A 27,900-nucleotide genomic window follows, 5' to 3' on the forward strand; every position below is an offset into this window, starting at 1 on the left:
ACCGATGTGTGGCTCGTGAGGTGCAATAGGCTCTGCCCTCTCTGAGCCACCATTTAATTTCTGCGTCTGGCTCCGTCCCTCACACCTGTTTTGCACCTGCTTGGCGGGCTTCTCAGGTTGCACGTGAAACGACAAATACAACACTGCATGTAAACGAACTGTGAAAGTTGAAAGGACGTGTGCTTTCCCCTGTTTATTTGTCAATGCAGGAAAATCTTTATTAAAAAAAAAACTAATTAAAAAAAACGAACGCCTCACAACCCAGGCAGGAAGATTCCCTCCAACCCCTGCTCAGAACCTTCCAGCAGGTGGCGCTGCCTCCGCCGCCTCCCGATCACAAACTCTCCTCCCGCTTGGCTCAGCCTGCTAGGAAATGACCTAAGAGGAAACCCTCCGGGTTTGCAAGCAATGGAAAGAATTCGTCTTCCAGGAGTCTCCGCCTGACACCAAAAGCGGATGAAAAGTAAGGGAGAGCAGCAGCAGCTGGGCAATTTTTTTTTAAAAAAACGTATTATTGTTTTTATTTTGCTGGTGGCGGGTCGAATTGGTGCAGGATGCCCATCCTGCATTTGCACTCCATGCTTGAGTTGCTGCCTTTCCTGCTCCTGCTGCTGTTCTTCATGGCTGTGGGCTTTTTCCTGATCTACCTCCACCGACCCGAACCAGAAACCAAAAAGAATTAGGGTGAGGGGGGGCTGACTAGCTGGCTGGGCTGGGCTGGGCTGGGCGGGCTGCTGTTCCCTCGTAAAGATGCACCTCACTCCAGTCCTGAAAGTGGAGGCATAAAAAAAAACCCAAACAAAGCAGGTTGGTAACATTTGAAAATCTCTCTTCCTTGTTAGTTTCAGAAAGAAACGCCCGCTTCTTAACGGGCGTGGAGCATTTTCTCTCCCATCTGCCTTCCTGACTTGAGCTTTCTGGATTTTACAAGCGATCCTTCTCTGTTCATGTTCAGATGCTTATTCTTATTCTGTTTATATCCCACTTTTCCTCCCGGGAGCTCAAAGTGGCGTACATAGGTTTCCTCCCCCAATTTCCATTTTATTCTCACACAACCTCTGTGAGATAGGTTAGGCTGAAAGGTAGTTGTGGCACATAGTCAGACCACTTTGTCTTCAGCAAGTTGTGCCCAAAATATGTCCCCTTCCCGTCCCTAGACTGGTTTACATCTTTGGCCCCTGTAAAACCTGTGCACACAGTTGGGCTGTGCATGTAACTCTTCCAGCAATGTAGAAGGGAATGTGACCTGGCATGCCCATGCTCGCCCGTCTAATCTTGGCAATCCTTTCAGTGTATTGTCAGAACATCTCCATGACTCATAAAGGAGTTTTTGGCCAGCTATAGTAGGAACAAGCCCATTCTGACTTATGTATGCCTTTGGAAGGGATCATGGTTTGAATCTCCTTGTCATATTTTTCTTAATAAATCCAATTGAAATTGCCACAACTGACAAAAATGGCAAGGCCAAACAACAACAATCTAATTTGTAATCTCTGTAATCCAGGATATCTGCCTGCCAGACCTTTGCTGAGATAATCTCTACAAAGGTGCCTTATATTGAGTCAGATCATTATACTACCTCTCCCAGCATGGTCTGTTCCAGTCTTCTCCAATGTGGTGCCTTCCAGGTGTTTTGGACTACAACTCAGCCCCAGTTAGCATTGCAGTTAGCATACAGGAAGAATGGGAGTTGTAGTCCAAATCATCTGGAGGGAATGACTTTGAGAAAGGCTGGTATGATAATATATCCTAGTCCTTGCTCGCTAAGATCTCCCCCCCCCCTTCCTTTTTTTTTTTTTTTTTTGCTGGATATTTATTCCTGGGCTTTCTCACTGAACTAGGGGGCCTTATGGCCAAATCAGCACCTACGCAAACTCAGGAGAGTTTACATATGGTTGATGGCAAGTTGTTGTGCACAGAAATCATTAACTTTGCAGCACTGATAATGTTTATCTTCTGCATGTAATAACTGCCATGAACTAAGCACAGAGATGTTTGTGTGGCAGATCTGGTATGTGCAGAAACATGAGTATTATGGGAGTAGTCTGGAACCCAAGCACGGTTTAACAACAGTATAGAAATAGAAATTTAGTAGTAGTAGTAGTAGTAGTAGTAGTAGTAGTAGTTGCTATCCCCCACTTGGTCTCTCATACCGTGACTTTACATTTCAGGAGTATCCATATCTGTAGCCAGGTCACATCTAAAGTGCATTCTGACATTATACACTTGCAGCTGACTATCAGAAAAGAGAACAAAAGCTATAGTTCACAAAAGCAACCTTTATATATGAACATTGTCACAGTGAAGCTGTACTGATCCCCTTCTGTGAATTATAAAGTTGAAACATGTTCCCGGAGCCGAAGGGGTGAATTTGCAGGATTTAGTCCCTCTGAAGTTATGTGAGTAAATGTACACAGGGATTTTGTTCAAGAAGTCACTTGCAGGCATATCAAAGGAACTGGCTCTGAATTACTGTATGTATGCCAAAGGGACGAATCCCTTCGTTGTTGTCGTTTAGTAGAAAAGGTGTGCCTGCACTATGCTGATAACATTACTATAGCTATTTCATAGTCTGGGGCCGCCTTTGTCCCTGGTGGCCTTTGAGCCTGAGAATGCCTTTTGCCAGATTGGCTGACTGCGCCAGCTGTGACCCTACCTTGAGGGAGGAATCTGTGCTCTGTTAACCTTCAGATTAGACTGCTGCAGTGTGATACGCATTCTGATACTTACTGCTAGATGGCTAACTGGGACCAGGGCCAGTTTTAATCACATCATGCTGGTGCTTCATCGATTAGCACAAGCTCCCTGTCCATTTACAGCTCAATTCAGAGTGTTCATTTTGACATTTAAAGTCCTTCCCAGTTTGAAGGACCGCCTGCCTCCACATGTGCCTACAGATAATGCAACAGAGGCCATTATTTGGATGCCCGCTGGCATTGGGGGTAAAGCCAACGACTATTGGGGAGAAAGACCTTAGTGATGGTGCCCAGGTTATGGAAAGCTCCCTCCCAATGGAGGCGGTTGGAGGATGGGTGGCTTACAGATTGAGGTTGAATTCTGACAATACAAAAGTACTATTTTGGGGGGACAGGGGGTGGGTGGGTGTGGAGGACTTCCTGGTTCTGAATGGGGTAACTGTGCCCCTGAGGGAGCAGGTGTGCAGCCTGGGAGTCAATTGACTCACAGCTGTCCATGGAGGCACAGGTCAATTCTGTGTCCAGGGCAGCTGTCTACCAGCTCCATCTGGTACGCAGGCTGATGACAACAACAACTTATTATTTATATCTGGCTGGGTTTCCTACCTGCCTGCAGACTGTCTCACCAGAATGGTGCATTCTCTAGTTATCTCCTGCTTGGACTACTGCAACGCACTCTACGTGAGGCTACCTTTGAAGGTGACTCGGAAACTATAATTAATCCAGAATGCGGCAGCTAGACTGGTGACTGGGAGCGGCCACTGAGACCATATTACACTGGTCCTGAAAGACCTGCATTGGCTCCCAGTACATTTCTGAGCACAATTCAAAGTGTTTAAAGTCCTAAATGGCCTCAGCCCAGTATACCTGAAGGAGCGTTTCCACCCCCATCGTTCATCCTGGACACTGAGGTCCAGCTCCGAGGGCCTTCTGGTAGTTCCCTCACTGTGAGATGTGAGATTACAGGGAACCAGGCAGAGGGCCTTCTCGGTTGTGGCACCTGCCTTGTGGAATGCCCTCCCATCAGATGTCAAGGAAATAAACAATTATCTGACATATGAAGGCAGTCCTGTTTAGGGAAGTTTTTAATGTCTGGTTTTATTGTATTTTTAATATTTTGTTGGAAGCCACCTAGAGTGGCTGGGGAAATCCAGCCAGATAGGTGGGGTAGAAATTAATTCTTCTTCTTCTTTTTCTTTCCTCATATCTGCTTTAATCTGCTTTATCTTTTTAAAGAAGTTTTTATTTCTTCTTTTTGTTTCTACTGTTTGTATCATGTGATGAGTGGTTTTTATTGCTTTATTATGTTGTTGCTGTTGTTTCTTTGTAAGCCACCCTGGGAATTTTTTTTTTTTTTTTTTTGAAGAGCAGGATTAAAGCCTACTACTACGACAAATATAATATAGCAGCACCAACCAGAAAGCCCTTGATCCTATCTGATATCAGCAGTTCAGGTTGGGTCTTGTTAGTATTGTATGGGAAACTGTATGAAAATAGGCTTGCAAGAGCCAGTGTGGTGAAGTGGTTAGAGCAGCCTTTCTCAACCTCTTGGTTCCCAGATGTTGTTGGACTACAACACCCATCACCCCTAGCTAGCGGAACCAGTGGTCAGGGATGATGGGAGTTGTAGTCAAACAACATCTGGGGACCCAAAGTTGAGAAAGACTGGGTAAAATGTCAGACTAGGACCTGGGAGGCCAGGAATCAAATTTCCACTTGATCATCAAAACTTTGGGCTGGTCACTGCCTCTCAGACCAACCTACCTCCCAGAGTTATTGTGGGATTAATTGAAGAGGGAGACAACCATGTATGCCTTGAACTCCTTGAAGAAAATGTGGCAGACATATGGAATAAACAAATAACCATAAATGTACATAGCTATTATTAAATTATAGAAAATATGCATAACGAATGCTTTTTTAAAATTCTGCTCACTTGTCATATCGTCATGAATGTTTTGCAAGAGCAGGCCTTTGGACATGCTTAATCTTGTCCCTAACACCTACTAACTAACCTGTATGTGTTCCTCTCTACTAAAATAGTGTCCCTGATCCTGTTGTGCTTTGTGCATGGGCAATCCCCATCAGAAGGGGTGAGTGACAGATGAGCTTGAATACTGAGAACAAGGAGGAGTTATGAGATATAACCAAGGCCTAAGAGTTGCAGAGGACTAGCCACTTGAAGTAAAGCCAAAGACCTTTGGAATGACAGAAACTAACTGGAAACCCAGTGGGAAAGGAGCACTGTTGTTTCCTCTCCTGCATTCCCACCCCACATCCTTTTGCATAGATCCCAGAGTGCTAGATGTTTTCGCTGGAAGCATCCCTTGTTTTGTCACCTCACTTTTCACCAATTGCAGTGAAAACACATGTCACAGCTGCGGAATTCTGATGAGTGAGCAATGATGCGTTTGGCCTGTTGTCTATTCAGTATTCAGGGGGCGATGTGGCAGTTAAATTTGGTTTGGCACTGAATGGGGTGGGCAGGTAAGCCTGGATATTTCAGCCCAAAACAAAGGCATTCCCTCCTTAAATCTTAAGTGGGTGAAATAGCAAAAAAGTCCCAACACCCTTGTAGATAGAACAGAGATAATGCGGGGGTGGGGGGAGACAAGCAGAAGTACCATTCTTGTCTGAGGAGATTTTGCAACAACTTTTTCTTTGTTATGAGGAATGTAGTTTCATTTCAGGAACTCCAGTGTAACTGGCAGTTCCATTTTCCTGTTCAGCGGAGAATGAGAGCATCTGAAAAGCCATGACTAATACTGTCTCCTTCCCTTTTCGGGATAATCAGTACCTGATCGCTTCTCTCCCCACAGTTACCACTAACTCAGCTGCTCCCCTGATCTGTCACCACTGAAGGAGGGAAAGAGATGGGGGACACAGGCAAAGAAGAATATAAAATACACACGTTTGATACAGAGATTCAGCAGCTACTCAAAACAGCCCTCAAAGGTCAGTATCTCTCCCTTTTCCCCCCTCCCTCCCTCCCTGTTTCCCCCCTTGTCCCTCCTCCCCATTGCCATGAATCAAGCATAATTCACTGCTAGATTTGGAGCTGTTTGGGCCTATCAAAGGGTTGTGTGTGCTCTGATATGAATTGCCCATTCCTTAAAATCTTCTTCAGGGTTAGAAAAGGTTTGGAAACGGGAGCCAAAATGATCAAGGGGATGGTGCGACTCCCCCTATGAGACACGTTTGAAGCACCTGGAACTTTTTAAATGAATAAGGGGGGGAAAACAAAGAAAGACAAGTGAGAGGAGACATGATAAAATTATGCACTATGTTGAGAAAGTGGATAGAGAAGTTTTTCGCCCCCTCCCGTAACACTGGAACTCTGTATGTCCATTTATTGGCTAGTCTTCAAACAGATGGTGCATCAGATGTTACTGATAAGAACAGATTTAAACGTTCAGGTAGATAATGTTTGCTGCTGCACTCTTGACTACTGGTGAGTTCAGGTGGATTTGTAATGTAAGCTACAAAGTGCTATACTCTGATAAGGCATGTGCATGGCTGTCCCAATTTAGCCTGCAGCAGAGAAAGCAAAAGAAGAAGCTGAACTGATGTATGTAAAATTCTACTATTGAGACAGCCCATCGTCCTTAGATGGCTCCTGACTATAGAGCAGCCTTCTCCAACTTCTGTTGCTTCCCGCCACCATCCTTGACCTTTGGCTATGCAAGGTGGGACGAATGGGAGCTATATTCCAACAACACCTGGAGGACGCATTTTTGCCTACCTGTGAGGTCACAGTTTCTTCCAAAGTATCCTAGGAATGTAATATAATGAGAATGCTGAAAATACTTCATTAGAATGACTAAGCTCTTTATGGAGCTACAGGTCCCAATGTTTGCTTTGTTGGGATCAGTGGCAGTTTAGGCAGTTTAAAACTGGATTAAATTTGTAGGGGCAGATATGACACAGCTCAGGCATGTCACTCACTTTTTGGCCTCAGATTTCTCCTGCCTTTAAGATGGAATAGCAGATCACTCTTCCTTCCAGGAGATTTGTGATGCAGAAAGGTTTGCAAACAGCACCATTCCTACAGAGACAGTTTTGATCCATAAATAAAATATCCAGCAAAAAAGAAGAAGGAACCCATCAATTATTGTGCAGTTTTAAACATACAGAATGATGCAAAGGTATGCTTGTTTTGAGGCAGCACTGATAGCGTTACACTTCTTTTACAGACCCCAGCAGTGTAGATCTGGAGAAGGTTGCCAATGTAATTGTGGACCAGTCCCTCAAAGACTCTGTGTTCAGCAAAGAGGCCGGGCGCATCTGCTACACCATCATCCAGGTGGGAGAATGAGCATGCCATGTTTTGGAAACTGGTAGTTTTCACAGCACAGCTGTTCACCATATGCAACTATTCTGGAAATTTTATTTGCATATAAATAACATACTATTCATGTACGCTGTTTTATTTAAAAGTATTTCTAAACAATGTTTTTTTTTAAAAAAACTGAGCCCATGTATAAGAAACAAAAAAACCAAATAAAACAATGCGATAAAAACAGAAATCCAGATATAAGGATCCAATCTTACAGAGCAGTGAAAGCATGCATGAGAAGATACATCTTTACTACACGTCTGAAGTGAATAATTGATGATGCTTCATATATGGCAGAGGGAAGATATTCAAAAACGTTGGGGTAGCAGTAGAAATTCACCCTTTTGGGATCACCGCCCAGTGATATTTTGTAGGGTGTGGTGCCACTGGTAAAATTTCCAGATGATCTAAGTGGTCTTGCAGGGGGAGGCCAACATTGCTGCAAGTGATTTAAAAAATGCATCTCACCATCTCCTAGCCAGTTTTTGTTTAGATGTTCCTGCCCTCTCTTTTGCTTTTCTTGTTTTGTATCTCCAGCATGGTTGGTGCAAGGATGAGACATAGGTGGGTGAGATCAGAGGGAAGCGACATTGCTGATTTTTTGTTAAAGCAAGAACCCAACGTGAAATAAATTTTTCTACAAGTCCAGAGGTCTGGGGAACTTTCCCAAGAAAACATAGTGGAAAGGCTGCGGGAAAACTTGTGCATGTATGTGTGTACACACATACATAAACATATATATATATATATATATATATATATATATATATATATATGTGTGTGTGTGTGTGTGTGTGTGTGTGTGTGTGTATATATATATATATATATATATCTGTTAGGGATATACAAAAGGAGCCTGTAGGTTGCATAAAAGCCATTCTAGATGTGCATGCTGTTCACTTTGGCTCTACCACCAGCCATGCTTCCTTTCCTGCAGATGGAGCTTGGTTTGGCCTGCCCTGCTGAATATTTTGGGTGCCCAGCCCAGCTGTGAGAGGGCAAGAAGGTGAATCTATCCCTTCAACTCCAGACCAGACGTGGTGAGCAAAACTCCCATTAGTGACCTGTCTCAGTTTTGCCTCCCCTCTGAACTTTTTTGCACCTATAGGCTCCTGCTTCATCGTGCCAGAACTTTTTCTGCACGGTGGTGTGTTTTGAAGCATGAGAGAGGAAGAGAAAAAAAGAGAGATAAGCCCAGGCAGCCTGCTGCCACAGCTGAGATTACACACAGCATCCTTCTAGCGTTAAACCTCTTTGCCTTTGTCGCAGGCGGAGAGCAAGCAGGTGGGCCAGAGTGTCTTTCGGCGGGGGCTCCTCAACCGACTTCAGCAGGAGTATAAAGATCGGGATGAACTGCGAGCCTGTTCCCTCCAGGCCTGGATCTGCTATGTCACTTTTATCTGTAACATCTTTGACTACCTGAGGGTAAGACCAAACTTCAGAACTGGTGTACAGTCATACCTCAGGTTACAGACACTTCAGGTTGCGTTTTTTCAGGTTACGGACGCGCCGAAACCCAGAAGTACCGGAATGGGTTACTTCCAGGTTTCGACGGTCGCGCATGCGCAGAAGTGCTAAATTTACACATGCACAGAAGCGACATATCGCAACCCACGCATGTGCAGTTGCGCCGCTGCAGGTTGCAAATGTGCATCCCACACGGATCACGTTCACAACCCAAGCGTCCACTGTATTATCCAGATCTGGGGCCAGTTCATGCGCTGCTCTCATATTGAGGGAAAGTGGTTGTGTTTAGGGTTGTTTTTTTGTTTTTGTTTTAATGCCGCCATTCAATCCAGCAAGATTGAAAAAAGCAGCATAAAACATTGAACAGAATTAAACGTGCATCTAAAATACTTGGGGGAAATAAAAAGGCATTTGCCCGGCACCCAAAGGATGATAAGGTGAGTGCCTGGCAACCTCTGTGGAAAAGCATTCCACATCTGGGGCACTCACCTGAAATGACTGGGGCTGCCACAGGAGGCCTTAATTCAAATGAGTGTAACTGGGTGGTCTTTGCATTTGTCACTTGTACAGAAAATCTTCTTGCAGTCTGAAAGGTTCATGGTCTAGCATGATGTAGCAGCAGGACAGCTTTTAGAAGCAGCCTGCCATGGGGGTCCTTGCAGTTTGGTCCTTCCTGTTATAATAATTTTAATAATAATAATTTATTATTCCTACCCCGCCCATCTGGCTGGGTTTCCCCAGCCACTCTGGGCAGCTTTCAACAGAACATAAAAAACTGAATAAAACTTCAAACATTTAAAACTTCCCTAAACAGAGTTGCCTTCAAACGTCTTCTAAAAGTCGGGTAGTTTTATCTGATGCAAAAGGGCTCTAGGCTGTGCTACAGTACATTTGTGACAGTTTTCTTAAGGTGCCACAGATGCTCTTGGTTGTTCTTGTTTCAAGAGACTTAGCACGCACAGCTAACTTTCTGGGATTTTTAAGACACACACACAGGGAGGGGCTCTTTAACAATTCCATAATGATTCTGAGCGATAGTTGACAAGTGCACCCTGCCTATTTCCCAGGTCAATAACATGCCCATGATGGCACTGGTGAACCCGGTTTACGACTGCCTGTTCCGACTGGCGCAGCCAGAAAGCCTGCGGAAAGAGGAAGAGGTGAGTATTCTCAGGGCACAGTGGGACAAAAGCAGGTTGCTGTCCTGTGAGAACACACCTGGTAAAGAAGATTGGAAGGTGGACAACTTTTAGGCCAGGGGTGGGAATCTTTTTTCAGCCTGGAGCAATGAATGCAAATTTCCCCTTTGTATAGTAGGCTAGTTTCTACACACATCCACCCAGTGCTTTTTTCTGGGGGGACACATCCCCCTAAACATTTTGTAAATCTTTGTACTTTTGTCCATTTACTGAATATATTTTTCCAGATTTGAACGATAAAATGATGATTTCCTTGAGTCAAAGTGAGAGTACCCCTAAAGTGTTTTTTTAAGAAAAAAAATACTGCATCCACCCAGCCATCATTTTATTTGCATGCTGCCTCTCCATAATTAAAACCATGCTCAAGGCATCTTGCAGCACGGAAACAATAGTTAATTACAAATATAACAAAAGTAGTCATAGAGAAGAAATAAAAGCACATCCAAAGAACACAACCAAAATGCAATAAATCACAAAAAATGCAGCCCAAGGTTCGGTTTAGCAGCCTACTTTATTTTTCCCCTTCTCTCCTGATTTAGTGCCAAGATGCCAACATGAGACATTTCTGTGCAGCACCCCCTTTACCCAACCACCCTGATTCTTAACAGAAGCATATTTATTTCCTTCCATTAAGGTGGACTGTTTGGTGCTGCAGCTACACCGCATTGGTGAACAACTTGAGAAGATGAACACCCAGAGGATGGATGAGCTTTTTTCCCTCCTGCGAGACGGTTTCCTCCTGCAGGAGGGCCTTACCTCCCTTTCCCAGCTACTCTTGCTTGAGATCATTGAGTTCCGGGCTGCCGACTGGAAAATGACAGATGCAGCCCAGAAGTACTATTACAGTGAGGTCGCAGATTGAGCGGCCAGTCGCTCACCCTGCCCAAAGCCAGAGTTTGAATTTCCACTCTGAACCCTTTGCACCAGCAAACTTCACATAACAACAACAAAGCTGCAATTATTTTTAATACTTCCTTCCCCTCCACCCGAACCCTAGCACTTTTTGTACATAGAATGTATAACTTGCTCCCTCGATAGATCTTTTGCGCTGGCTGAAATTGGGGAGCTGGGAGAAGAGAAAAGGGTCGCATTCTGCCACTGCCGCTCCCATCATGTTGCACTAAATAGGAACCTGTATTAATCACTGCCGCAAGCTGGACTGACATTTGACACAGGGTAGTTCTCTACGAGAAGCTTACTTGTATATACTAATTTTAATGTATTCAGCCTTAAAACAAAAAAGGCTGTGGTTTAAAACCAGCCTGGTGATAACCTTATTTACTCCAAAAGCACACTAAGCCTAAGAATCTGTCTCCCTCTGCAGCATGTGGAAGTTTGTTACAGTGGTGCCTCACAAGACGAAAAGAATCCGTTCATTAAGTCCATTAGCGAATTAGCACTATTAGCGCTATTAGCAGTTTAAGGGCTATTAACGGCTATTAAAGGCTTAAGGGATTAGCGGATTAGCTGCTAAAAGGCTATTAGCAGCTTAGCGCTTTAGAAAAAGGGGTTGGGGAGCGAAAAAAACCCTCAAGAATCGCAAGACATTTTCGTCTTGCGAAGCAAGCCCATAGAGAAATTCGTCCTGCGAAGCACCTCTGAAAACGGAAAACCCTTTCGTCTTGCGGGTTTTCCGTCTTGCGAGGCATTCGTCTTGCGGGGCACCACTGTATTTTATGCTCTGTTCCATAGCTGTTCTGTTTGCCCTTTGGTTGAGGTGGTGATTCTGTAATCAAAGCCCAAGCATGGCATTTCAATTTCCTGCCTTGTAAACCCATTTTGGATGCTTCCAGGAGCCTCGTTTGCCCTCTGTTTACATGCAGTCACTATGAGGCACGAGGGATATCAGAAACTTTACCACTGTTCTGAAATCAAAGAAAGGTGGCTCGTTCAGGTACTAGTTCTTCTATTAACAACCTACAACAGAGACTTTCTCTTTTTTTGTCCTACTCCTTAAGGCAGATTTTTCACTTCTAGCATGCATGCATGCAGGGGTGGAAATACTTTTGTGACAGATTAGTATTAAAAACAGTATGCATTGTTCTCGCAAACAATGGTGCAATTTGAAAAATGGGGGCTGCTTTATTCCCTTTCCTTTGTCATAGGAAAATAATACACCTGGAAGCGACAATTCTAGGTGTATGACACCAATTTCATTGATAGGTGGTTCAGAACTGGACTGCTTTAAAATGCTCCCTGGTGCAGTTAGACTCCTCCTCCCTGAACACACAAAAGTAGCATGGCAGGGCAAGGCTGGAACCCTTCTGTTTGCCATGCTAGCATTGCAAAAGCAAGGTGTTTTTTGAAGAACAGCATTCAGTCATGTCACCCCCAACCGGCAGTCTGAAATAAGACAACCCCAGGAGGCCTTTGCAGGGTTGATTGCGTCTCACTTAGCGTGGAAGTATATGCTATCAAAATCAAGGGGCCTTGTTTCCAAGAAAATATATTTAGGATTGGGAGAGGGGCAGTCTTTCTCTCTGCTTATTGGCTGCATAACAGCCCTGTTAAATTTGCTTAGGGTTTTAGATTCTTAAAGAGGCTACGTAATACCAAATACTTAATACTTTGGGTTACCCAAAGAAGCTAAAGGGTGGGAGAGGCAGGACAGACCAAACGAAGGCTTCCTTCACACAGTACATAAATTATGGAATTCCCTACCCAAAGATGTGCCAACCTGGATGTATTTAAGAAGGGATTAGACTCACTCATGCTAAAGCTCTCAGTGGTTACTAGCCATGGTGGCTATTTATTGCCTCTGAATACCAATTGCAGAGGAATACAAGAGGGGAGAGTGCTATGATCCATTTTCTGCTTATGGGCTTTGCATAGGCAGCCAATTGGCCGCACATGGGAACAGAATTCTGGACTGGATAGGATTGTGATCTGATCCAACAGGGCTCTTATTATGTACACAATGCTCTCCTGAGGTCAGGGGACAAATTCATGACTGTGGTGTGGCTTAGTCACAAGAGTATTGTAAAGATTGGTGCCCAGTTATTGGCTCCATGTGTGCTGCTTAATAATTTTGAAACAGCATGCTAGGGTCCAAACCCTGACACTTAAACCAGCACTTTCTTTTCTAAGAGGATGCTTTCATGAGTATATTGATTCTTCCGTAGCTGCAGGAGAAGGATGCTCAATTGCTTTCTAACCTGCAGCCCTCAATATGCTCTTACTCCTTTCTTCCCAACTGCTGGCCAGCTCAGGTGTAGCTCACAGCTAAAGGCAGTGCCTTCTCCCTGCAGGAGGTGTGAAGCCAACACTGTTCAAAAGCCTCACTCCACAGCAGAATTATTCCCTTGGGAACATGTAGCTAGAAACTGATTTTGTAACTTTTATACAACAGCGACTTTGAACAACAGTATTGTACATTTGTTAAGATTGGTTCTCTTTGGAACTTTTAAAAATAAACATTTTACACTTCTGCATATAGTCTCTCGTTGCCATCCATCAAACAGAAAGCTGTTTAATAGCAGAGTTATAAATAATCACTTGTTTAGTTGCTTATGGCAAACAAGAATTGTCTCTAGGTGACCTGGCAGAGGTTTTTATCAAAGTTGGTTCTTTCGCTTTCTTTTTTCTAGATCAGAATATGTATTATGGTGTCAGGGGAGCTAGTAAAAAAAAAGAAGGGGGGGGGGAGCTAACTTTTGTGAATTTATTTCAAAGGATGCTTTATGATGTATACAGAGGCTGTTCTTTGGAAATGGCTTCCTCTAAGGGTTGTTCTCTCATGCATGTTCCTTATTTGATGACTGCAACATCAAATGATGGCTCACATAATTCTATGGGCCATCTTAGGTAAGATACTGCAAATAAAACTTTTAAGCATGTGATGAATAGGCATGTGTGAATCAAGCCAAAGGAAAGCTATTCATACCACATATTGAAGTTAAGCACACTTTAAGTGAGATCAGTTTTAACCTAGTTGTTCGTTCATTCTCACATGCCAGTGTCAACTAACCAATGGCACAAAGGCACTGTAGAGAAAGACCATTCACGAGACATACAGGGAGAAGACCAGGATGTAGTTTCAATCTCTTACAACTTAATTTTCAGCCTGGTTCTACTTCAGCCTATCATGCTGCCAAAAGCCACTGCTGAGGAGTACAGAATTGTAACCTCTTTTACAATCCCCCTGAAGACTGCTTTGATGCTAACTAGGTCATTCTGTATTGTGAACAAAACCCTCTGTCTCAAAAGAGACTAGAGAAACCAAGATGCATATACACAGGACCCAGTACTGACAAGGTCACCTGAAAATGGAGTAAACAGGATTTTTAATTTATGCAAGTCAGAAAAATGAGGCATTTTATTTCGGCTAAGATTTTCTTCAGGTTGTTTCTTTTTTTCAAAGAGCCAGTTGAGAAACCGGATTATCGCCCTTCCATGCTGGTGCTATGCAAAGGAAGGCATATGGGATATATTTCCCTTCCTTGTCTTGTAGCAAAGTCTCAGACCTCACATGCTGCAGCTGCCATTCTTTACCACCACCGGTAGTGAGCAAAGGCTCGGTTAGACTCTGCTATCTTGTGCAACTCATGCTTTTTCTTTATGATAGGTCCTTCATTGCTGAAGGCAGCCAGAAGCTCTTCGGAAAGCTTTTGGTGCATAAATGTCCGCCTGTGTTTGTTTTCCCTGCATTCCCTGAGCAGCCACTTCATGGCTAAAAAGCGTCGGCGGTTGTCTGACAAAGGGGTTGGGACCTGCAAGAGGCAAAAGCAAACAAACCCCATCAGAGATTAACATAACTTTATACTGAATTTATACAGTTTTTATCCTGTATTCTGTTCTGCGAGCCGCCCTGAGATCTTATGATGAAGGGTGGTATAAAATCTAAAATAAATAGAATTTATTTAGCACAGAATCAGGAGCACTTAAGTACCCTGAATGTGTTTATTTGACTTGCAAAACTTTTGGATATTTTTAGATAACAACTTCAGCGGGAAAATCAAGGTTGCCAAGTTGGCGAGCAAAAGTTGCAAAACGAGAAATGGTTTGAAGGCACTCAGCGGGGCTGGCCTATCTAAGGCATTTTGCTGCCTGAGGCAGTGCAGCAAAAGGTTCCCTCCCCACAAAATCAAATTATATAGTACCCCAGGCCAATCAAGTTATTGTGGCACTTGAGGCAGAAAATCCTGCAAGCACCTTCCCTGCTCCTAGCGTTAATAAAATAGCTAACAACAGTCCTTTCATAACACAGCAAGTGAGCTCCTAGAGGTGGACACTCCACTCTGCTTACTGGTTTCTGTCCCTATCTTGTACCCTCTGGTTGCTGAACCTTTTAGAACCCATTTCCAATATTTTTTCAGCAACCTTTGAAGCTTTTCAAACTAAAACCTGATGTTCTCAAGAAGTTTCAAGTTCACGTATAGGCAGGATATTACAGGTCGCTGGAGATCACATAATACAAGTTTCAAAGCGATTCAAAAGAAAAATACCAAGGGGCTGATTACGCTATAGAATGTTCCTATCAAAATAAATGAAACCAGCACAAGTAATAAAGTTTATATTGTTTCACTGCCAACTGCAACAGAGCAAAGTCCGAAACTGAGGCTAGAGGCTACATGGGAGGAAGTTGAAGTCCCTGGAACTGTGGACTGCTATGGATACTTAATGATAGGAATGGTTCTACTTTGGGGAAAAGATAAGCCAACAATCAGGGCTGCTTCAGATTAAGCATGAGGAACCTTTTTGCCCTCCAGATGCTGCTGAACAACTTCCATCAACCCCAACAAGCATAGCCTATCATGAGGGATGATAGGAGTTGTAGTTGAACAACATCTGGAGGCCGAAGGTTCCTCTCGCCTGCACTAGATCATCATATCACCATAGTTTTAGTTTCTTGCTTACCTGGTAGTTTCTGCCTCCTTTCTGGACAGTCATCAGCCCAATGACAGGCTGGCAGTTGCTCAGTGCCTGGTGGAATATAGTATATGGATTGCACTCAATGTTTTCTTTTTCCTTCTCTTCTGCTTTATGGTACTTCTCAAGCTGCTTCCTCTTGATTGCTTCTAAAGTCTTAATTGAGGGGAAAAACCACTTGTGAAAAACTCCATTAGCAATAATATTGACACAACCCCAGCATGTTACCCTTGCCTTCAGTCAAGAGGTCAATTTATAAATAAATAAAATTCCTTCATGACTACTGGAAATCTGGCCCAGACACTCTCAAGCCTCAGAGCCACTAGCAGACATTTTCTGCAATTTTTAAAAAATGTTATAACTAACCCAAGGGCCCTTAAAGAAAGCTGAAAGTTCCTGGTCTGAATTTAAGGCTGAAAAACAAATTTCAACAATAACTGCAGACCTACAGCACTTCCCCTTTCCATAAGGAATGACAGAAGTTACATATAATCTGTGACAGATTTGTCATTCTGTTTGCAAGGCCTCTAACAGGAGGGAGATTCAAGAGCTGTGGAGATGCAGAAAATGAGAACAAGGATGAAAGGACTAAGGAAGGGACTTTCTATATATGGCCTTTAAAATGGGAATGCTCTTTGCCACATTGACATTAATGTGGGGGTGGAGTGGGAGAAAAGTAGCAGAAACCTGAGAAGTTAACTTACCTGATTTATGATGTTTCGGGCCAAAATTTTATTTCCTCCCTTCATCATCATGCTAGTGAATTTGCTGTAATGAGAAAACAAATGGCATTCCTGTTATCAGCATCACAGCATAAGATCCCTGCAATGAAACTTTGCCATTACACTGACCAAGCATTCCAACATTTATGGAGTTTTTTGGGGAAAGTATCAGTTTCTCATTATATGCCTTCGATCCACCTGGCACATTCCTAGAGAGGAAGATTAAGAGATCGGTGGCAGTTTGCTGCTTCTGCCACTGAGTGCTGTTACACAATATCCTTACTTCTACATCACAACAGGCATGTGGCTGCTGATGGGTGGAAGCAGCACCCAATTCAGAAACAGATAGTGACATCTGGAATGGGTGGTTCTTCAACCCAGCACATCTATGTTTCTGCTTCCCCACAGTGCCCTCTGGTAAAGGTGCCAAATCTTTCTTCCCCACATGGTGGTACTTGGTGATGAAAGCAAACCAGTACAAACAGCCTATAGCCCTAACTGGCAAAGAAAGTAAGAACCGTCAAAGTCAGAACACAGTTCAGACCTAGCATCCTGTGTCCAACAGCAGCCAGCAGGAGTATTCCAGACTGGTCTATTTTATAATAAATCACTACCCATTGAGCCCCAGTACTTTAGGACATTTTGATAACAATGCTGTACTCCCTGGCTATTTCAATTATCCAATATACTTTGGCCAACTACATTACTCTATGAAATCAATTAGATTTCTTTGTTAAGTGATAGACATAGACAAAAGGACTAGATTCAGTCAAATATGGCAGCATTCAAACCTGATCAATGGATCATAGAATACAGAGCTGGTGACATTGGAAGCAGTGGCTTTTATAGGTCTGACTTTTTTGAGTTCCAGTTTGGCTTTTTCCTCATCTGATATTTGTTCTGGAAGTTTATGATACACTTCTTTGTTCACTTCTGGTTCAAGATAAACAGGACTGTATCGGCTCCATCTGACCTGAGTCAGCCTACAAAGGATATGAAAAGCAGAAAAAGAATGTTACACAAATATTTTCAATCTGAAGAAGTGAAACTATTCTGCATGCAAATCCTATTCCCATATCCAATTCTGTAACCCAAATCCATTGGGCTTAGATACACCTGCTTCTACATAGGATCAGACAGTTCAGTTTCATATTCATTGTCAGGATAGCTAGAATGTAGTTACAAGCAGCTTTTTTCAACCCATTCTATGAACGTTTCTGACAGATTAAACTCCATATCACAATGCTAGTATGGAGTAAGAGGAAGATAGTTCTCATTGGTACATTTCACACTGATCTGACATATCTTAAGTGAGTATTACACTAAGGAAATTATACAGTTTTTTGTTTTTGTTTTGTTCGTTGGTGGCATCTTGGGCTAAGCAGAATTCTAGGCCCTGACAAAATGAGAAATTTCCTTCCCACTCTACAATTCTATGATTCAGGTTTGTGCTAGTCAATGTTGTTGGCTTGAATAATGTGCCCCAGATACTCCAGTCCAAAAGACCCTGCAGTGCTTGCCCATATCCCAACATCTATCATATTAGTATGCAGATGTGGATAACGTACAAAATTATTCCCTTTCTTTCCTAAAGAGGGACATGGCAGGTCCACCACAAACAACTCTTCTGATAGCAAGTCACATAAACATGCCAATTGAAAATACAGAAGTCAACTTTGGGAGGGCTGTTTTCACAATGAAAACTCAACAGTATTGTGAATTAACAGATCTGAGCTACATAAAAGACAAGACCTAAAAAAAAGAAAAGAAAAGAAAAATTATATACCACCCTATACCCGGAGGTCTCAGGGTGGTTCACCGAAAATATCAGCATAAAAAACACACACACTCTCTCTATATATAATCAAAATAAAAACAACAACCCAATAACACCCCCCCCCCAAAAAGAGCCACATTTTAAACGGGCATAGAGTGTCAATACATGCACATATTCTCTTGGTTTCTATAAAGCTTTTCTTTCGAATGAAATTTCTTGTTCTCCTAGGAGGCGTGGACCATAAACACGGGTGTACTTTTCAAGGGCATGCTATCTGCCGTTCTATTCTGCCGCTCCGTATTGCAGTTGATTCTCTCAACTAGACATATTTGTTAGACAAATCTCTCCCCAATACTGCGACTCATTGGAGGCGCAGCAAGGGTAACCCAGGATGCTCTAGTCTAGGGAGTGATAATAGGGTGCGAGCTCAGTTCTCAGATACGAGCAATCTGCATTCCACAAGATCGATCCAAATCCTCCCAGCCGCTCTCCCGGAGCCTCTCCCACCCCGTCGGTCCCCCGTTTCTCTTACCCGGGCAACCAGACCTTCCAGGAGCCGCACAGCCGCTGCCTCGCTGCCCCGAGCTTCTCCACCATGGACGCAGCCATTTTGCTTCTCTCCCCAGGACCCCACCCAGGGTTGTCCAAAGCTACCGCCTGAAAAAAATGTCGCTTTGCTTTGCACGCCTGGCAGGCTTCTTGCATAGCAGCTTTTTGCAAGAACAAGACAGTCAGGAAGCCACGCTGTTGTTATTTCCTTAACGTTGCGCAAGCTTTATTCGGTTCTTCTTCAGGCGGCGTAAACAGGCTGCCCCTGCCTCGCGCAAAGGCTCAAAAACTGATCTCGCCGTATAGTTCACAATGCAAAACCAATGCCGACCCCGCTAAATTCAACGTATTGCTAGACTAAAGAAACGAAGACTGTGCAGGCAGTGCGACAGGCGTGAGAAACAGGAATTTTGTGCTCCGGTGCCATTGATGGGCTGTCCTAAAAGGCTGCATCTTGTTGCAGAATATTGCAGCTCTGAAGAGCAATGGAAATTCTTTATACTGCATTTGAAATAAGAGAGTTCTGACATGGAGATTTTTGGGGGAGGGGGAATGTTCCCACACATTTTTGAAAGCTCTTTTGAGGAGGTGACCCGAAAAGTCGGAACGGGGAGGAAACAGCAACAAGGGTCACGATGACTGAACAATAGCAATGATTTATTAAGCTGATGGGTGTTTTTAAATCGAGCCGATCTCCTGCTCAGTGAAATAACAACGAGAGCCTGAGCATTAGCTCTTGCAGGAGGAGGTGGAGGCGCTGATCCTCTCCTTTCCTTCCCCCGCAGGGGCCGGGCCCGGCCGGGCTGTGGCGTCGCCTGAGCGCGGGGCGGAGTCTCCAGGCCGGCCGGCAACATGGCGGAGGCGGAAGGGGAAAGCCTGGAGTCCTGGCTGAGTGAGTAACCCGCGTCCTCTCCCCTTCCGCCGAGCAAGGGGGGTGGGGGGGGGGACGGACGCTGGTAGCATGGCCCTCCTCTCCTCCCCCCGGGGCCGGGAAAGAAAGCCGTGGGGCGCAGGAGACAGCCCCACCCGGAGCCCCGGGGTGTGGGGAATGGTGGGGTGTGAGGGATGCTTGGATCTCCGTAGAGGCAATGACACCCCAAAGGGAAGGTCTGGAGGTAGATGGGGAGAAGGAAAGAGGGGGACGGTGGTGGGGCAGAGATGTAGGGGGTTTTTTTTTGGGGGGGGGACACCTAGGGCAGAGGATGTAGGGCTAAAACCAGAAGGGCCAGACGCAAAGGGCGTCTTCTGTGCCCCTAACTATCGGAGAGGGGAAATAGGATGGTGCAGCTTTTCTTGACACATTGGTCCGGCCAACATTTCGTTTTCTACACAGTTATTAGAGGTCAAAGAAGACCCTGCTGGTCATGACTGTGTTGGTCCGCCCTGCCTGTGGCTGTCACCTGCCTCTGTCCAAATCTGTGCCTCTTACCTTTTTGCTCACCCAGTCCGTGCTGGCTATAGATTTGTGCCCAGTGCTTCCAATTCCCATTGCCCGCTTTATGCCAGGAGTGGGAAACCTGTGGGCATCCAGATGTTGTTGGGCACCCAGTTCCCATCAGCAGCCTCAAGCAGCATAGCTAATAGTGAAGGATGTTGAATGGCCGTAGGTTCCCTTACCCCTCTCTTGTGCCCATAGAATAGTTTATGACGAGAGGTTCTCTTGACTTCATAATATTGGGCATTTAATGAGCCTCCTGTTTGATTCAGGGATTGGAAACCCATATGTTGCTCTCTGCTTTCCTTACTCCACCAGGTTCCATTTAAGGTGACTCTACTTCTCTGTGTCTGTCTGTGCACCGCTTTATACAGTGTACATGTTGTTGATATTATTAGACAGCTGTGTGGTCTTTTGAGAAGACCATACAGATTCCTCATGCCTGTTCAACCTTGCCTCTGCCTTTGCAAGGCTTCTTTATAAAGTTGGTACTCCATTTTTAGGAAATCATAACCCAAGCAGTATACTGCTAGCTATGAACCTGGTAGGGCCTAGTTCAAATTTTACCTCAACCATGAACTTAGCTAGGTGTCTTTAGGCTAGCCATTATCTCTCAGACTTAGCACTGTGTCTGTAATATTGGAATAACAGCACTTGACTACCTTAAAGGGCTGTTGCAAGAATGACTCAGATGTTTGTGACTCGCAATGAAAATTGGAAATGTGCTATATTCATTAGCAATGTTCCCTCCCTGATCATTTGTGGGAGCCCAGTCTATGGCTGTATCACTTCTATCTAATATTTCTTCTCCACCCTAACGTTAAAATATTTCATAACTGGTAATTAGCTATACAGCCATAGCTATTTCCTGTGTGTAAATGGGACACTTAATGTATTCCTTATGTAGCATCCAGGGTGTGTTGTAATGTGCTCTGGTTACAGCTTAAAAAGTCAGCCAGGTGTCTTTTTATTCATTTATTACTTTTATAGCCCGCCTTCCTTTCAAGAAGCTCAGGGCTGCATACGTGATTCTCCTCTCTCCTCTTTTTTTCTTACAGCAACCTGTGAGGTAGGTCAGGCTGAGAGACAATGACTGACCAAAGGATACTCAGTGAATTTCAGCAGCCCCTGCACCACACTAGCTTTGACTGCCTCATGTACCTGAAGACTATGCTATATATTTCTGTCTGTAAAGGTCCTTTACTGTATAGGGTGATCTCCCAGTTCCTAAAATACCGTATTTTTCACTCTATAAGACGCACCAGACCACAAGATGCACCTAGTTTTTGGAGGAGGAAAACAAGAAAAAAAATATTCTGAATCTCAAAAGCCAGAACAGCAAGACGGATCACTGCACAGTGAAAGCAGCAATCCCTCTTGCTGTTCTGGCTTCTGGGATAGCTGCACAGCCTGCATTCGCTCCATAAGACGCACACACATTCCCCCTTACTTTTTAGGAGGGAAAAAGTGTGTCTTATAGAGCAAAAGATACGGTAGTTCTTGCAGTACATTGGTGCTATTGTCAATTTCCATTGTTTCTGAACGTGCCCAGGTGCTCCGCTCCCCCCCAATTTAGGGGTTTGTTTTTGAGGGGGGAATTGCCATTTACTGAAAGAAATGTAGCCAGCCCCTTTGTACGTGTTCTTGTACGTGTTCTCCTTGCAGCTGTGCCTGTCTCTGCCTGAACTCTTCCATCTTACTCACTTCCTGGTCATTTCCTCCTTTCAAATTCTACAGCTCCTAAGCTCCCCCAAGGAAAAAAATGCACCAAAGAAAGTTACCCCCCCCCCCAGCTTGTTTCTGCATCGAGTTGAGTGCTAGGTCTTGTGTTTTGACCCCTGCAAATAAAAAAGCTCCGTCTCCAATATGGATCCAGAAAAACAACAACATGTGCACTTGAATGAGCAGTGCACTCAAACCGAGACATCTAAGCAGAAACCCAGAGCTGCAATTGCAGTGGACACAGACAGCCTGAAGTCTAGCCCTATTAACCAGTGATTCATTTCTTTTTCCTTTTTCTTTTTTTTTAAAGAAAGGTTGTGAAATGTGGTGTTCATTCTTCTAAGTAACTGGTTCCTTCGCTATAAAGAGCAGTTCTCTTCCCTTCTCTCATTTTTTTCTGCTTGTTTCCATTTCCATTTCCTCTCTTTAAGTAAACTGTATTCTGACATATTCTTCAGTCTGTACCAAAATTACAGTATCCCTCAATTAATGTTTTATGTTACATCATGGAATTTATTATAAAGAGGGTGAAGGAAACAAATGTTTCTCAAGTTAAAAGACATAAGAACATTCCTGCAGGATCAGTCCTGCACAAGGACTTCGGCTAATTTACAGAGGCCCTTTCATACTTTGCTTCAGGGTTGGCTGTTACAGGTGACCTCTTCAATGCACCTTTGTTAAAGTCATGTCGCTGTGCTGGACAGGGGGGCACAGAACAGGGATGGGTAACATGGTTCCTTCCAGAAGTTATAGAATCATGGACTTGGAAGGGAACACTAGGGTCATCTAGTCCAACCCACTGCAATGCTGGGATCTTTTGTCATGGCATAGCTGTCAACGTTTCCCTTTTTCTAAGGGAAATTCCCTTATTCTGAATAGGATTCCTTGCAAGAAAAGGGAAAAGTTGACAGCTATGGTCATTGGACTCTACTTCCCGTTCGCCCCAGCTTGCATGGCCAAAGGTCAGGGATGATGGAAGTTGGAGTCAAATAACATATGGAGGGCCACACATCCCCCCCCCCCACTCCGTCACAGGAGGGGCATGGCAGAAGTGCAGTGCCATTTGCTGGATCATTATCTGGTAAATGGGGACGCGGGTGGCGCTGTGGGTTAAACCACAGAGCCTAGGGCTTGCCAATCAGAAGGTCAGTGGTTCGAATCCCCGCGACGGGGTGAGCTCCCATTGCTCAGTCCCTTCTCCTGCCAACCTAGCAGTTCGAAAGCACATCAAAGTGCAAGTAGATAAATAGGTACCACTCCAGCGGGAAGGTAAACAGCGTTTCCGTGCGCTGCTCTGGTTCGCCAGAAGCGGCTTAGCCATGCTGGCCTCATGACCCAGAAGCTGTAAGCCGGCTCACTCGGCCAATAAAGCGAGATGAGCACCGCAACCCCAGAGTTGGCCACAACCGGACCTAATGGTCAGGGGTCCCTTTACCTTTACCTTATCTGGTAAATGAGAACCCAAGTCTTGAGTTTCAAAGAACCCCTCTTAAAAATAATTCTTTGCAGGTCAAAAGTGGATATTCTGTTTTTTACCAACAGAAGTGGGACGATTTAAGATAAAAAATGAACTGTATTGCCATTTATCTTTTTACCTTTAAGGTTACCAATCTCACTGGGTGACCTCAGTCTCGCAGTTTCTCAGCCTAACCTCCCTCGCAGGGTTGTTGTGAGGATAAAATAGAAAATGGAGAGCACTGAAACAAGTGTGCCACCCTGAGCGCTTTGGAGGGACAGATAAAAATGAGATATATAATCATTGAATCACAGAGGTCATTCTATGGAAGAGCCTGTGAAATCACCAATATCTTTTGAACTACAGTGGTGCCTCGCAAGACGAAATTAATTCGTTCTGCGAGTTTTTTCGTTCTACGAGTTTTTTTGTCTTGCGAAGCACCACTGTGTATTGACGGTTTCCCGTAGGAATGCATTGGCGGTTTAAAAAAAAAGGCGCAATACGTTTCGTCTTGCGAAGCAAGCCCATAGGGAAATCCGTCCTGCGAAGCAACTCAGAAAATGAAAAACTCTTTCATCTTGTGAGTTTTTCTTCTTCCGAGGCATTCGTCTTGCGAGGTACCACTGTACTTCTTATAGACTGGGGGTGGAAAGCCATTTGTTTAGCACAAAGGGGATCACACTGTGAGCTGGAGGTCTGTCAATGCTTTGCCTGATTTTATTTATATGGTATAGCATGAATATATTAAGATACTGGGCTGTGCCCTAGTGAGCAGGTAGCTCTTCCTTTTTGAAACTTATTGTGAAAGACCTAGTGTATTCCTAATTATTAGGGTGGTGTTATAGATATTTTTGAGGCTGAGAACTTTATTTGTATTGTAAATACTTTCCTGCTACTGAATACATTTGTGGTACATTCAGTATTTACTGAATCACTTTCCTGCTACGAAAACAATTCTGCCCAATTTAATAAAATAATATTTGTGTATGTATTAAGGATATGCAGTGACACATCTCTTCTTTTTATTAACCCCATGGGCAGTTAGTCACTGAATATATCCCCATATTTATGAAGGAAATGTTTAAGGGGAAGGACAGAGCAGAATTCCCGATCCCAGGCTGCTGAAAGTTTAGCTGGAAGGTCATTTGAAACTAAGCAATATAAATATACTCAGGGAACAGTTCTGGGGAGACGCTGTGAAGACGTAGGTCCTGAACAAAGACAGGAAATAATTACAAAAAATAGTTGGGAAGCGGTTCATGTTTTCCCCAGTCACAGCAGAGAGGATTCATCCATGCCATGGATTTATTTTATTTTATATTTTTGCCTTCAAATGAGACTTCAAAGTGTCAACACAGTGAGAAAGCCATGTCAGCAACCTGATACTTTGGTCCTGATGTTGCAGTTGGACAGGTGATGACCCAGCAACAAATTATCCCCTCTTATTTGGGAGGTAACATAATAGGATGGTCTTTGCCTGAGCTCCCATTCCTGTCTTTAGTCAAAAAGCAATGGTTGAACATGGAATACGGTACTCAGTTGCTCCACACAGCCATCTTCTTTTGCTTTTGTATTCTCTGCTGTTCATGTAGCTGAGCCATCTCCACCGCGCTAGGTAGTGTCTCTAAATGTGGCATGCAAACTGTGAGACAGGTTCCTCCAGAACTCCCGAGTTGGGAGGGACATAAAGAGCATGTGGGTGTAATGTAACAAATCTACAGAGGATAGAAATACATGAGGCTGCTTACTAGCAAAGATTCCCTGTTTCCTGAAGTTTCAGTGTTTGAATGGCTAGCCTCCCTTGGTTTATAGGGAATATACTATGTTTCGGTTTAGGGGAGTGGAAATAAGTTTTATGAGCAGTGCTGTGTTGATCTACTACAAGATGTTTTGACACCAAATGTCCTGGGGTTGCACTGTGGCAGAATTATTTATTTGTTAATTATGAAGTACCATCCTCTAGGTTGCTGGTGCTCTAGCTCTAGAATGGAACATGCCAAGTTCGGTCTCTTGAGATGAAACCTGCTGTGTACTTATTATTTTGATTGTGGCAGTGTAAAACTTTTTTCATTTGGGGACTATTATAGTAAGGAAGTGAGGTCATAATCTGGCCCTCTCTTTTCACAAATGTTAAAACATTATATTCCTACAATATTTGCACATACAGTGGTACCTCGGGTTACAGACACTTCAGGTTACAGACTCCGCTAACCCAGAAATAGTACCTCGGGTTAAGAACTTTGCTTCAGGATAAGAACAGAAATCGGGCTCTGGCGGCGCGGCGGCAGTGGGAGGCCCTATTAGCTAAAGTGGTGCTTCAGGTTAAGAACAGTTTCAGGTTAAGAACGGACCTCCGGAACAAATTAAGTACTTAACCCGAGGTACCACTGTATAGGCATCTAACAGCCATGAGGCCCAAATGTTTTTGGATGTACAGTACATGATTTTCGTATACACACGAAACCCCTGGAATTGGACCCCCGCGTAAGGTACAGTTGTACTATACAGAGAATTTCCCGCAGAGGTCTTGCTTTTTTGTGTACATGTGGGAGAGAAAGCCTAGGGTTTGTGGTCTGATCCCTCAAGGTGCTACTTGTGTTCGTAAGACTGACTATTTATGAATCCTTCACACAGATTAGAGCCTTGACTGTGAAGGGTTCCCAAATGTGCCCTCTTGCTTTGTAAATGTAAAAGATGTTAGTGGACCATAGGGATCCCAATAAAAGAAAACAGAGCATGTAAGAATGAAGTCAGCCCGCTCCTCTGCGCTTGCATTTGCAGGCCTAGTGAAGATGTCCCAAACAATTTGGTTCATTGTACTCCTTGTTCTTTGTTCTTACTAGTTAATCATCTTTGGCTTGTGTATGCTGCCTTTGTGCCGACACATATTGCACTGCCCTAGAATGAACAGTATTTCTTTCTCTCACATTTTGCCCTGGTCAATTTTGCTATAGAAATTAGGTTAAACCGGATGTCTCTGTGGAAGGTAGCACAGTGCAAAGTCTCTGAGCTGAATTATCTGGAGCAGATGAAACATGAAATGCAAATCTGTCGTGATACCTTGCATGTTCTGCAATCTGCTGCTTTCAAAGCTGGGAGAAGGTGGGGGGGGATCTGAGAAGCAGGGCTTAGTGTGATAAATGGTGGCTCTTGCTTCCAATGAGAAATGTGAAAGCCTTTGATTAATACAACACTATTTACTACAACCGTACCCACCACAAAGCAAGGGTGCAAACCGGTGGAGGCTGATCCATTAGGGAGAATGGGGCACTACCCCACCCATATCAATATGCCCTTGGCCAACTCCCACCTGCCTGCCTTCTTATTTACAGAAGTGGCCCAAGCTGTCAGCATCTTCCTCCTTAGTAGTCTCAGTGTTGCCCTTGTAGAACTTAGCAGGGTGCAGAATGGGGGCAAGACCAGAATTAGTTGGCTCTGTCCTTGGCTTTTTGGGGGAAAGTGGGATTGACAAGGCACTTGAAAGGAGCGTAGAGTCAATATATGGGAAGCAAGGAAGTAGCCAGAAAGAGGGGAATAAACTAAGAGGCGGCACATGCGCAGTGCATTACAATTCCTAAACAACAGGCAGAAAACCCGCTGGGAAGAATTCAACAGTGTTTCAGCTTGCTGGATAGAACAATTACTCCTCTATTCCCCGCACACTGGGGTTTTTTTTTGGGGGGGGGGGTTTCTACCCACACTGACCCCCCGGCTCAAGTTCGGGGAGTTTGGATGTGAGAAGGGGAGAAAGTCCTGCTGTGCGAACAAAAGTTGTTGTTCCGGGCTTCTGCTGACAGGACTCATTTCCAGGTGATTTCGGGTAGAGTTGGGGACCCACTATTCTGGGCACGTTCTCTATTCAGGCAAGGCAACAGTGCCCCGTGCAAAATGAGTGTGTGACATGCTCTCCAAAGCTCAGCAACCTGAGCAGCTGCCATAGCAGATATACGGGTGTTTCTTGGCAGATGATCTCATGTGGAAAGGGTTCTTTGAAGGCAGAAAACGTGAGCACCACTGTGAACATTCAGGTCCCAGGTGTTGAATATGTCCCACACTGAAATGTCAGAGGTATGTTCATAGGTGAGATCTCTGCAAAATACTTTAAAGGGCATTCAGGAGGTAACCTGCTTCAAAAGCCCTTCTAAGCAGGAAAGAGACATGCAGAAGCTAATATTGCTTTAATTCTCTTCTCTCAGGTGTCAGGTGAAATGTTTTATTTCTTGTGGAAAGAACTTTCCACAGGCAATGGAAGGTGTGGATGTGCTCTAGTCGGAACTGCCATGTACCCTTCCTAGTATGAAGTGCAATGCTCTTGAAATTCCATTGGAATCAGTGGGAGAAAAGTATCTCACTTTGCCTAGATTGCATCCTTGATAAGTTTACAGTTACAGACTACGCCTTTGATCCCTGGAATGTTACCATAGAATCATAGAATCATAGAATAATAGAGTTGGAAGAGACCACAAGGGTCATCGAGTCCAACCCCCTGCCAAGCAGGAAACACCATCAGAGCACTCCTGACATATGGTTGTCCCGCCTCTGCTTAAAGACCTCCAAGGAAGGAGACTCCACCACACTCCTTGGCAGCAAATTCCACTGTCAAACAGCTCTTACTGTCAGGAAGTTCTTCCTAATGACAGTTTGTGTCAGATGCTTTTAGGTTTTTAATGACT

The 27,900-nt window shown here is 44.1% G+C and overlaps 3 protein-coding genes across 10 annotated transcripts in view; 2 read left to right on the forward strand and 1 right to left on the reverse strand.

The window, feature by feature from the left end:
• The first annotated feature begins 310 nt into the window (after positions 1-310).
• On the forward strand, positions 311-11,033 carry MIF4GD (MIF4G domain containing). Of its 2 annotated transcripts, none has more exons than XM_083429989.1 (6): positions 311-463; positions 5,516-5,651; positions 6,890-6,999; positions 8,302-8,457; positions 9,567-9,659; positions 10,333-11,033. In XM_083429989.1, the coding sequence occupies exons 2-6, from the start codon at positions 5,570-5,572 to the stop codon at positions 10,558-10,560; spliced, it is 669 nt and encodes a 222-aa protein (XP_083286115.1). In that variant the 5' UTR covers positions 311-463; positions 5,516-5,569; the 3' UTR covers positions 10,561-11,033. The 2 variants fall into 2 exon arrangements, with proteins under 2 accessions (XP_083286115.1, XP_083286116.1); XM_083429990.1 differs by lacking the exon at positions 311-463 and adding an exon at positions 470-807.
• A 618-nt stretch (positions 11,034-11,651) lies between these two features.
• On the reverse strand, positions 11,652-18,750 carry MRPS7 (mitochondrial ribosomal protein S7). Its single transcript, XM_083429074.1, has 5 exons — positions 18,598-18,750; positions 17,080-17,271; positions 16,271-16,334; positions 15,555-15,722; positions 11,652-14,407 (listed from the first exon to the last, which is right to left on the reverse strand). The coding sequence occupies exons 1-5, from the start codon at positions 18,672-18,674 to the stop codon at positions 14,186-14,188; spliced, it is 723 nt and encodes a 240-aa protein (XP_083285200.1). The 5' UTR covers positions 18,675-18,750; the 3' UTR covers positions 11,652-14,185.
• Positions 18,751-19,365: 615 nt separating this feature from the next.
• The window catches only part of GGA3 (golgi associated, gamma adaptin ear containing, ARF binding protein 3), a 31,315-nt gene continuing 22,780 nt past the window's right edge, over positions 19,366-27,900 (forward strand). For 2 of the 7 annotated variants that reach the window (XM_083429067.1, XM_083429068.1), the window contains exon 1: positions 19,366-19,506. In XM_083429067.1, the coding sequence (XP_083285193.1) occupies positions 19,467-19,506 (40 nt within the window). In that variant the 5' untranslated portion in view covers positions 19,366-19,466. Of the gene's footprint in view, positions 19,507-19,546; positions 19,730-24,544; positions 24,641-27,229; positions 27,296-27,900 lie in introns of those variants that run through there. The other 5 variants (XM_083429072.1, XM_083429071.1, XM_083429066.1 and 2 more) reach the window with 5 other exon arrangements.

Source organism: Podarcis tiliguerta (assembly GCF_965153285.1).
Source record: "Podarcis tiliguerta genome assembly, chromosome: 2".
Classification (NCBI taxonomy): domain Eukaryota; kingdom Metazoa; phylum Chordata; class Lepidosauria; order Squamata; family Lacertidae; genus Podarcis; species Podarcis tiliguerta.